Source organism: Labrus bergylta, chromosome 15 (assembly GCF_963930695.1).
Source record: "Labrus bergylta chromosome 15, fLabBer1.1, whole genome shotgun sequence".
NCBI classification, from domain to species: Eukaryota; Metazoa; Chordata; class Actinopteri; order Labriformes; family Labridae; genus Labrus; species Labrus bergylta.
Window position 1 is genome coordinate 19,099,383 of NC_089209.1, and position 12,092 is coordinate 19,111,474.

Below are 12,092 nucleotides of genomic sequence, written 5' to 3' on the forward strand. Positions count from 1 at the left end.
TTGTTGTGTCAAAGGTCAGGAGGACGAGGGAGAAATCAAATCTGTCAAGAGGATGATAGTAGACAGCAGTCCTTTGAGGTTTACCTAAAAAAGAATGCAATAAACCTGCACAGTACTCGTACAAGCACCTCAAACCTGCTGCTTAGTGCAGGTCCACAATAGAGAGAAGCAGGAAGCGGTGTGGAGAGTTTCCCAGAAGTAGCATCGCCATGGGGTCTAATGAGAATTCGCCTATGGGATTTTGGATCATTGCAGAAAATAAGCTCTGTGGCATACGCCCGTTTCTGAAGCGTAGGCGTTTTGTTCAGCAGGATAATCTTCACACATGAACACCATTTTTATGACATTTGAAGCGTTAATGCGGCCGACAGAAGTAAAAAGCTAACGTTATGCTCCAAGCGAACTGTACCACGGTCAGATGATTGTGACGTCACTACCGTTATGCTTCAGACGATTTCCGATAAACTAATCCGCGTAGCTTAATAAATTGTTTAATAACCTAAAGATTGCCTTAACCTAAAGATTAAACCTACATGAGACATCTCCGACTAGTGAGAGAGTCTCTGTGTCTGGCGTGATGACGTTTAATGTCCCCGACAACCACTGTAGTCACATTTAGCCACTTGTTTGCAACTGCCTTTTTAAAGACGCGTTAAAACTTCAAAATTCACAAGTGGGGGTATTACATAACGTAGTTTATGTGGTCTAACAAAATGCCAACATCTCTTAAGCTTGTGTTAACCACAAACCCATTCAAAATCCCCATTGACTTTTAGACGTTAGACCCCATGGCGCTCAAATGCGAACTTACCTCCGGGTTTCAGGACTCGTTCCTGTGGCGCTCTATAGATAAGCGTTGTTGTTTTTCTTTATGTCTTTGATAGCAGAAATAAAGGTTACCTCTTTCTGTCAGTCAGTCAGTCAGTTAGTCCACCACTTTAATCTTAAATGAAATATCTGACTGTCACATGACATTGATCATCCCTCTCAGCGAGAGGCCGGGTACACTGGACTGGATTCCAGTCAATCACAGGGCTGACATGTAGAGACAGACAACCAGCCACACTCACATTCAAACCTACTGGCAATTAAGAACCATCTGACCTAAGGAGCATTTGTTTGGACTGTGCGAGAGAGCCTGAGTACCCAGAGCATGAACAGGGAGAACATGCAAACTCTATACAGAGAGGCTCCTGTCCGATGGGGATTCGAACCAGGAAACAGCAGGGCTATAACAGCTGTAATTCAGGTTGAGTATTCATACACGTGTTTAAACCCTTACACACAAGTGTAAAATGGCAACATGCAATTTTATAACTGCGTTACACAGCATGTTAAGACTGATACTGTAGTAAGCATTTAGGTCAGAGCTTTGGGAAGATTAAGTACATCCTCACAGAGCTGCTAGTGTAGCTGCAACCTGACTCACACATACAATGATATGTATTGTGCTGAGAGAAAAGGTAATGACGAATAAAATGATGAGGAGATTTTAAACTCCTATGGTTTACGATTAATGAGGCATCTGACGTCACTTCTCCTGTTTCTCACCTCCAGTGAAGGGTGTCTGTAAATTGTGGCAGAAAACCTGCAAGGATGGCATATCACGTTGAGATTCACACGACATTTCTCATGTTGTGTGAGTTCATAATTCATGCTGCTTGTAAATTGGCCAGCTGTAGTCTGCTCAAGTGAGATTAGAGTTTGAAATCGTCGTCCTCTACTCACAAGCTGCACGTTTCCAACGGCATCGTTCTTCACAAACCACAGATTCGTTTAGTTTTCCTTCATCAATAATCCTACAGAGGTGCTGCTTCAGTAACTCTGTTTTCCTGCTATACACTGTATCAGATTGAATTATACAGAATGCACAGTTTGCAATATCTCACCTGTTCACTCATGTATTTCTCATACATCTACAGTGTTTTTTCCTATTATATTTGTCTTTGTGAATCTACAGTGGTGGAGGTATGAAGGTTTAATACAATCCTGAATTATGGGGACTTGGGTAACTATTTTGTATTGCTGTGAAGTCCCAACATGGTTTCCAGCACTTTTTTATTTTCATGAATGCAATCTGGAGGATGGCGATAATGATTTTTTTTATTGCTACCTGAAGTCTGTTAAGGATAATGGAAAATAAAATTATGCCACATTTCTAACAACAGTTCTGCGCTTTCTTTACCCCACTACGCTCTCTGTCCTTCCATCTCTAGATAACAGATACGCCCCTGCAGTGAGTCTGAATGGGTTAATATTCATCCTGGGAGGAGCCTACGCTTGAGCCACCACCATCTATGATCCAGACAAAGGAAACATCAAGGCCAGACCCAACATGAACCACTCTCGGCAATTCTGCAGGTGAGACTTTATTAAGAGAGCAGTGCACTATGGAAGTTTGTCCCTTGGTAAAAAAAAAATAAAATAACAAAGCTGGTCTTGATTTTGATACGGTTGATCAGTAACACTGCTGCCTGTCATGCTGAGGGGAACATAACACATCTGCTAGAAAGGCAGAAACTCACTGCTCCATAACATCAATACAAAAAAAAATCCCAAGCATTTATTGTAGCCTCAATAACATAAACATATGGCTTGGTTTAAAATCTTTGTAAAGTTATGGGAGATGTTTTTGTGTAAAAAAAGAAAAGAAAGGGGAAAAAAGTTGAAACTGTTCCTCATTGTGTGGACACATACTGCTTGATACAGGGAGATTAATGAACACAAACAACAGTGAGATCACATCCTGATAACATAAATCATGTTGTCAGAGTTATTGATAAGCTGCACCAGCACACAGCAGGCAGCAGTTCTGCTACATTTAACTAAGTCTGACACCAGGAGGAGAGGAGGGAGGGCAGTGAACACAGCAAAAGGAGAAAACACACAAACAATCAGAAACAGCACTATCTGCAGTGTGAGAGGATGACGTCTCGCAGGGTCATCATGCAGGAGAGCTGATATTCTCCCTTCAGTGCGTTCAGCTCTCTGCAGGCCTGCACCTCCCCTCTGTTTATCAGGAGGAGCAGCTCCAGGCTTTACCCTGCACGCTCCGTGTTTTGGATCAGCTGTGCTTTCTCTCTGAGTAGATTGAGGATTAGGCAATAATGTTTTTTCAGTCTCAACAGTGATGTAAATTTGTTCCACAGGACTACATTTTGTAAACTCAGTGTTTTGTTTGTTCGTGTGTGCACCTTACGTATATGCAGATTGTTCGAAACCCCAATAGGGGTACAAAGACTAAATCAGCTCACAGCCACAGTTTTAATCCTGTCTGCACACATACTTCTGTTTGTGTTCCTCATATCAAACGAGCACATTTGTACAGATGTTTGCTTTTTCAGTACTTCCCACTCCTGCCCTGAGAGGGGATGATAACCCAGTGTGTATGTGGTTTTTGTTTTTCCTATCTGATAAAGTAGCTTTGTGGCTATGTTGAGATGTTGGTTGGATGATATCAAATTAACTCAATGTGGCCCCAAGCGAGACAAGCAGCATATTTTATGGAGATGTTGTCTCCAGACTGGCTTTGTTGTCGTATCCAGAAAAACAATAAGCAATATTCCTGCTGGTGGGAGTCACAGCAATCTCATATCAGAGCTCCGTAAGCTCTTGCACTTGCATTCACCCACTTATCTGCCTAACACAGTTTCTCCTGTTGAGTAGACTTTAGCTCTTTCCACTGCTGCAGGAACTTTCCCTGATCCCAGGAATTAGGGATCAGTGGATCATCACAGTGTGTCTGAGCCACAGGCACTTGACTTAATTCCCCCCCCCTTAATTTATTTAAATCAGTACAAAACAGGTGTGGCTCCTCACACATCAGCATACTCATTTGTTTATTCTTTAATGGTCTTTTGGTGTTAGTTGAAAATACAGACGATGATGTCCTGGAGGAACATTTTTAACCCTGTTCAGAACCTCCTAGAACTCAAAATCCTGCCTTCTATTGGTGTTAATGTGGTTTTTGCTACACAGAGCCAGGCTAGCCATTCCCCAACGTTTATAAGCTTTGTACGAAGATAGCTGGCAAATACAAGAGTGGTATCAACCGTCTGATCTAACCAGAAACCTGTAGTTCCAAAAATCCAAAGTTATCTTATGAAAGATTCTCAGATTAAAAGAAGATAACCAAAATATCTAAAATTATTTCTATGCAGTGATCTTAGAAGGGAAGATCTACGCCACAGGAGGCATCGTGAGCAGCGAAAGTCCCGCACTCAGCAACTTGGAGACCTTCGACCCCTCACACGCATGTGGACGCACCTGCAGCCCCTACCCTGCCCGCTGTTCAGACACGGCTGTGCGGTCATCAAGAAGTACATCCAGAGCAGCTGAGGTCGACTTGGACCCGATTAGTCTGGGATCGATGCCCAACACCAACTGACCTCTGGTTGAAGGACGATGTGTGACAGCAGTTTAGGGCTGGTGTTGGTCGATCTTCAGTCCAACCCACCTCTTCTCCCAACCTACAGAAAAGCCCTGTGCAGAATGTACTCATACATTCACAGGGACCCTCTTGGTAAACTCCTTTTTTTTTAATGAAGTCATCATTGTTTCAGTTATTTTTTTGTAAACTCATCCCCTCCATATTTCTATACTTTGATGAAGCTCAGTAAAAGCCAATGCAGGGTGAAATTTCTGTAATAATGTTTGACAGGGGAAGGTTTTAAAGTCTCATCAAACAGAGCAAAGATTCTTTTGGTGTAAGAAGTGTTTTCAGTAGTCGAATTAAGTGAAGGAATTGACTGTTTTTCTCTTGTCAGTGAAGATAAAAGTCTCTTTGGGGAGTTATATTCACACTGTGAGTGTGGATTTTAAGAGGTAATTTTTATAAAACACATGTATGTGTTTACATATGTTTACACATTTATGTAAACTAGTTCTTTTGAACTTGGTTGACTTGCTTAACACAGGAGAGGCCATGAAATGTTGGACAGGTGAGATCTTTATTCTTTGTTTAATTCCAGCCTGATGGTGACATCATCTGGTGATCTGTTTTTGCTTCATTTCATTCATACTCTGTTTCTCTTAGGGACAACTATACAATTATACTGAGAGAGAAAATAAATTCATCAAGTTCAACCCTGCTACATGTGCTCCAGAGGGAAAGAAAAGCACAATAACCACATGCGTCTGTTGGCATACAAGTTATCTGTTGAACCATGTTTTATTTATTTCATTGGTTTTCCTGAACCATTCTTTGTACGAAGTGTTTGATTTATACTCACGAAAGAAGATTGGTTTGTATTCTGTAAATACAGAAAGGATGAATGTATATTTTTTCAAACCTGAAGCTCTGTGTAAATGTTTCTAGAAAAAAAAAGTTGATTTTGAAATGTTATGACTGTAACTCTGTATGAAAAGAGGAGAACTGAACAGTTAATATTAAATCCTAACACATATGTCAAAACATTTAAAGTGTATCATGTTTTTTGGGGCGTTAACCTTATAAAGAGTTTTTCATCTTAATCTCAAAAAGCTATCTACTGTTTACAGCTTTGAGTTTGGGCTTCCGATGTGTACTTGCTATGATTCATGGGAAAAAAGTACATTTTCCACCATGTTTTTGCACCGCTGGACTGCGCTCGCTCTGCCCCACTGGGTCCATTTCTAGATCGTGAGCTCAGCCATGACAGCTGTACAAACATCACTGTACAAGATCACGCGTGAGTAGAGAGAAAAATGTGCAGACAACATGTCACTTCTTCGTCTTTCTGAGGTTGCTTTGCTGTTTGTTTGGGGCCCTTTTTGACGTGATGTTGATAAAGTGATGGTAAGTGATGGAAACTAATTTGAAATAGAGCTGAGCGTTGTGCAGATGCTGGCACGTGCCGGAGACGGGCCGGGGAGCTCGCTGTGGAAACGGGAGCCTTGATTGTTGCTTGGATATTGAATAATGAAGTATAAATTGATACTTTACGATGAGACTTTCAGAGCAAATTTTCGGATTAAAACGATGGTCTCTTCAGACACGCCTACTTCTACCCTCTTTTTGTTTGATGAGGTCAGGAATCAGACGCTCCTTTGCTCTCCTCCAATCAGGGTGTCTTTGTGGTCCTGGGCTGTTCCAGATCCGTCTCACAGAGATGTACCAAAGAAAAATCCTCTCCATCTCCTGCAGACACACTAAAATCGACACACACTGCTTAGTCACAACAAAAACAGTAAACTGGATTGTGTGTATAAAGCACCTGTGCATTTGGGTTTTTTATATTACTTTGATATTTCCACCAGCAAACAGCTTTTACCATGGTAAATGATGTAAAATGAAGCAAAGCGGTGCTGGAATGAAGCGGGTGATTTTTTTGCAGCACGAGAGAAGCAGATTTGACACTGACTCAATATGAACAGAGCCGCAGGAAAAGAGATGGATGTTAGCCTGTAATAGACCACGATTAATACCTTGAAGATGTTACACTGTGTGTGTTCTCCTATCTGAATGGTTGAGTCAATTCGACATGACACGGGGATCGGGTAGCAATTTCAGCAGCTACAAGAAAAAACTTTTAAATAAAAACTTTACAGTAAAAAGAAATTGCACTCTTCAAGAGATTAAGGACTCTTATAACGGGAGAGATAGTCCCCCACAAAACATTTGAAATCACACCAGCGTAGAACAAAATAATATTTTAAAAATAAAAGTCAAAGTGAATTAATTGGTCATAACATCTCGTTAACTGATAGAAGGAGATGTAACTCTGACACATGGCGGTTGAAATTGCTGTCTACCTACACCCCTTCCTACTGTGCATGATGTGCACGCAGGTTGTCATGTCTCGGACACGGAAGCTTCAGTGTTTAGTCTGCTCTTAGTCGGTATTGAAACCTTTCTGCGTTCTAACCTCTCTTCATTTTTCAATAGCATCTCCAATATTGATCCTAGTTTTACAACGTTTCTGGTCATGGAGCTTATTAGAGAAATGCTGAGGCTTTTCAGGTCGGGTAGAATCAGTTATATGAACCAGTTCGTTTGACTGGCAGACCGAGGGTCTTCCAAAACGGCCGAGTGGGGGCGCCTTAAAACCAACTCCCTTCTCTGGTAAAAACAAAAACAGACCATACAGGAACCAGAGTCTAAACTTAGGACATACTGGCTACTGCATTGTAATTAGAGAAGCCAGCACTTCAACATAGCATATTTCTTTAATGTCTGATGATATAGTAAGGTCATTTGATAATTTCATTAAGTGGATAACTTACATATTTATCCTTTAAATGAATGAAATAACACTTTATTAAATTAATATCAATGCTTTTCTTTGCAGTGAAAACATGTTTGAACGTCACTTACTTAATATCTTGTCTTTTATGAAACGTCTTTCTCAGAGGGATAAGCTCAGAGCGCTCTTGAATATTAGGCCTCTCTGAAAACCTGAGTGCTACTTTCATTCAAATCTGTGTTGGCTGCAAACTGGCACTGCATTCATATTAAGATCAATTCTGATGTTCAAAATCATTAAACGTTCGACTTGTACTAAAGTTGAATGAAACTTTAAGTGAAGAGTGGCAGAATGTTCAATTGAAGATCTTGACATGAAGGAAAGCATCACTTAACTCTGAATACATTCACAAGGTATCAGGACTGATGCCATTCTGCATGCTACTTTAACTTTTATAACATAACTTAATCCAACAGCAGGTCACCCAAGCTTTTAACTTCTGATGTAAAAAGGTATGAAAAATAAAGCTCAGTTGCGACTGAATTAAAGTCGCTCACATGGAAAATTCTCTGAAAGCTTCAGCTCATCAGACGCAGCCCGTGTTTAAACACATTGATGCTTTTAACACCTTCCTGTTTGCCGTGTCTCGCTCTACGCCCACACACACACCAACATGCAAATAAACTCTTCACAGCTTTGACGCGTGCACCTCTGATCTGGAGTCTTTGGGCCTGAAGCCCTATCACCTTTTCATCCCTCAAACACAGGAGAAAATCTAACAAACCTCCTGCACCTTCACTCTATGTCTGAACCTACTCCATCTTACTAACACAATGCCTGTCGAGTAGTTTTCTCTCTAGGTAGCAAGAAAGTTAGATTCCTGTATCCCCCAGTAGATATGGCAAAATAATGAATTGTACTTGCAAAGAGGTCATCAACATATAATCAGAGAAAACCAGTTATAAACTATTTTGGTGTATCCGCCTTCCTTGAACCTGTCTTTTCTACTTTTTCACAGATCCATTTTCCATAACCCCAGGGGAAACTGGGTTCTCTGCTGTGTGTTTGTGTAGGTTATGAGAGCAAACAAGGCTTTTTTTCTGCCGGAAAAAAAACATTTTGAAATGGAACGATATTGTGTGCTGTATCTAGATAAAGATGTTTGCCAGGCTACAGGCAACATTCTCCCAATGATGTAAGCTTTAGCTGCAGTACATTATGTGCTGTAGAGACTGCTGTCAGAGAAGGTTGTGTCTCCATGTTCATCATTTGTAAAAAAAAAAAAAAATTAAAAAAAAATTCTAGTCTGACACCAGATTTAAGGAGCGTGCATGAAAAAGATAACCTTTATGTGACGTAAACTTATCCACATTTAAACATCTATATACAATATTCACAACAAGAAACGATAATGGCTAAATTGTATCCAGCAATTCTTAAACTTCTTTCAACAAGGATGCCAACAAAAATATTGAAAGTCCTGCAGACCAAAATATTCTGCAAAAAGATGCTAATAAGCAGGGAAATAACAATCCCTTATCAGCTATTGTGATCAGTGCATGTAAAGGTATGTCAATGCACCCCTCCAAGTCAAAGGTCAGAGGCTTTTATAAAGCTGAAATTGTTAAGATCCACAACAATGAATGATTAGGGCTCTAAATGGTTTTATACATTTAAATAGTTCCTACTTTGTGCTTTATCTACTGCTAAACAATTTACAAAAGATTTCTTAAGCTCTATTTTATACACTTGTCTGACATAGTGAAGCAACTAAAAACTTGATGTGGATATGTTTTATTTCCTGCCAAAACAGTCAAAAAACTAAATAATTAGGGCCCGAGCACCTACCTCGGAGCGAGGACCCAATTGAAACAGAAGGAGTTATTATTCTGCCTCACCACAATGAATCGCTTATTTGGGGGCTTTAACATGCACGAAAACTCACCAAACTTCACTCAAAATTCAGCCTCGCCTGAAATTTACATATGAAAGTGGTTCAGTGCATGGGTGTCGTCGAAACGTACTTAGTGGCCACTCATTCATTGTGTTCACACGACAAGCGCCGCGGTCTGTCTCAGTCGCGTGCCACCAACAGCACTATGCTCTGCTCCGTTTCAAATGCACTGCGAGTCAATTTTGCCACTCGTGTAGCATATGCCGCAACACATAATTGGACGAGGACGGAATATGACACTCATATGCTGCAGAATATGCCACTCATATGCCACTTGTGTGCCGCGGCATGTGCCGGACTGACACTGCACATGAGTGGACCAGAATGCCATATGCCACTCATATGACACGACATATGCCACTTAAATATAGCCTACCTCCGTCCGCTACTCTCATTTTCTGCTGCTGAAACCCTAATCCATGCATTCACCACACAGACTCGACTATTGCAATAGCATCCTTTTCGGCACATCATCCAAAGTCCTTAATAAACTTCAATACATCCAAAACTCTGCTGTACGCCTCCTCACCCACACCAGAACACGCGAACACATCACCCCTGTCCTGCAAAATCTCCACTGGCTCCCTGTCCCTTACCGTATCCAATTCAAAATCCTTCTCCTCACACATAAAGCCCTCAACCACCAGGCCCCCTCCTACCTCACGGCTCTCCTTCACCCTCACACTCCTGCACGCAGCAGCCGTTCTTCAAAAGCCAATCTCCTATCTCCCCCTCTTAGAACCAAGCACCGAATTACCGATTATTATTATTATTATTATATCCACTGTCCTATCTGTACAATAAAGGCACGAGAGGCTTTATCCTAAGACGTATTAACTAAATTGTTGCTGATGTTTTCTTCTTCCGTCAATCAACTGATTAGCATTGAGCCCTCGTCTTACAGAAGACTATTATAGGATGAATCGCTTTGCGTTATGGGATGTGATGGCATTAAATATTTTTAATACAAAGCTACTGGCTTTACTAAAAATCCTCATAGAGGAAGGAATTTTGAAAAGCATGATGCAAAAATGTGGATGAACCACTGGTCACACAAGCTAAAAGCTATTGTCTGTTCTTGGAGATGAAGCATTTGGAGTTAAACTGTATTCAAAAGCAATTAATATCAGAATGACAGCTAATTTAGGTTAATCATAATTAGTAGCAAGTTTACATTTCACTGTTACTTTAATTAAAACACTGGACAGTGAACGGCCCTTTAATTGACCTGTTCCTAATATATTTGTGCGTGTGAGTGCATGATTGCGAGTGTGTGTGTGTGTGGGTGCAAGTGTGTGCGTGCTTGTGCATGTGTGTCTATGTGTGAGTATTTGAGTAACAATTACCATGTCCGTTAGAAAGATAAAACTAAGGCAATATCAAGATTAATAAGATGCTTGTGTTTGTCAAACTATCATCAGCAGAATTACAGAGGCAAAGAGGTTAGCATTGTAATAGGCTTCACTTAATCTGTGATGTCTGTTTTAATGACAGAAACGTTGTCCTGATTAAAGCAGAGGACGATGGCTTCTTCTCAAAAAAAGCTTTAGAGGAAACTAAATCCCTTAAAAGTCTGAACTCATGACCAGATTTTGAACTTTGATAAAAATATTTTTTTCTGCTCAACTTCTAATATACAATGGAAGAGGAATTCAATATGAGCTGGTAAATGTGTATATTCCTAGTATTATTTTATTTTCTATTGTATTTTTCTTAATTATTATTGTAAATATGTTTATTTACTATTATTTTTTACTTTTCTGCTATTTTTGCTTGATATATTCCTGTTGTTTTTTTAGCTGTTGTAACAACAAAATGTCCCCCAATGGACAATCAATAAAGTTTTATCTTTTCTTTCATCTAACCTATTTTCAAATGTTTTCCAAAAGCTTTCAATTGAAATATCCAAAACCCAGCAATGTAGGTTTTAAAATGACAGCCAAACCAACAACAGATTTCAGAGACAAATCCCCTCTCTACAAATATTGCTACTTTTGCAGGAAAATCTCTATTTAGCATGCAAATAGACTTTTTTTTGAGTCCAGATCTTTTGACTCTAATGTTTATGCTTTCACTGTTTTACTATAAGAAATAAGAAGAGGAATAACTCAATTCATTTTTTTCCCACTGAAACACAAATGACCCAGGAATAAACACACACACACACACATGCACAAACAGGATACTATGCATATGCAGTAGTGTAAAATTGTCAGAGTGAGAAGGCTGAACAGGGACGAGCTTCCAGAGCAGTTGGGGGTTTGTTGCCTTGCACAAGGGCACCTTGGCACAGAAAGTGATCTGGTGCCTCTCCAGGATCCAGTCTCATTCCCATTCTTTGATCTGAACTGGGACTTGAGCCGGCGGGCTTTGGGTTCCCAACTTAAGTCCCTCCAGACTGGTCTTCTGCAACTGAATTGTTCGCCATTAAAAAGCTCATGAAGCCACATTGTCTAATGGCTCCAAGAGTGTCCCCGAAGGTGATCCATTAGGACAAACTTTGGCTACGGTTCTTTCAGCTATCAACTACCATGTTGACAGTAGAACTAATTGGTGACAAGAGACATTATGAGCCTTTTTTGGAGGACTGTATTCTCATGAGTGCTTTGTGATGTGGGTTTTTGTTTACATTACAGAAACCAATTACATTCCTGTTTGAATAACTCCGCCCCCACACTTTGCATAGCAGAGTGAGAGAAATGTCAGCTTAGACATTTGGTGTTTTTTTTTAACTCTTGACGGTAATAAACGTGTTTTTAACACTGCTTTTTACATTTCAAGATGACATTATTTCCACTTTTTTAATTATGTATCTTGGTTTATGTCTTTGATGCTTTTTAAAACATTTGGTTGAATAATTTTTTTTTAAATGTACAAAAACATTTCATAAATTATTTTTTTACTTACTCATCCACATAAATGTTTCAAGGTTTCACATTTGTATAATGTTAAATAGCTGAATTTATGAAGTAATG

General features: G+C 39.9%; 1 protein-coding gene across 3 annotated transcripts in view; it reads left to right on the plus strand.

Annotated features, from left to right (window-relative positions):
• The window catches only part of LOC109989748 (kelch-like protein 29), a 41,299-nt gene extending 35,891 nt beyond the window's left edge, over nt 1-5,408 (plus strand). For all 3 annotated transcript variants that reach the window (XM_065964044.1, XM_065964046.1, XM_065964045.1), the window contains 2 exons: nt 2,217-2,361; nt 4,161-5,408. Coding sequence is in view for 1 of the 3 variants with exons in the window: in XM_065964046.1 (XP_065820118.1) it covers nt 2,217-2,220 (4 nt within the window). In the remaining 2 variants the exon portion in view is untranslated. The remainder of the gene's footprint in view (nt 1-2,216; nt 2,362-4,160) is intronic.
• Nucleotides 5,409-12,092: the final 6,684 nt, after the last annotated feature.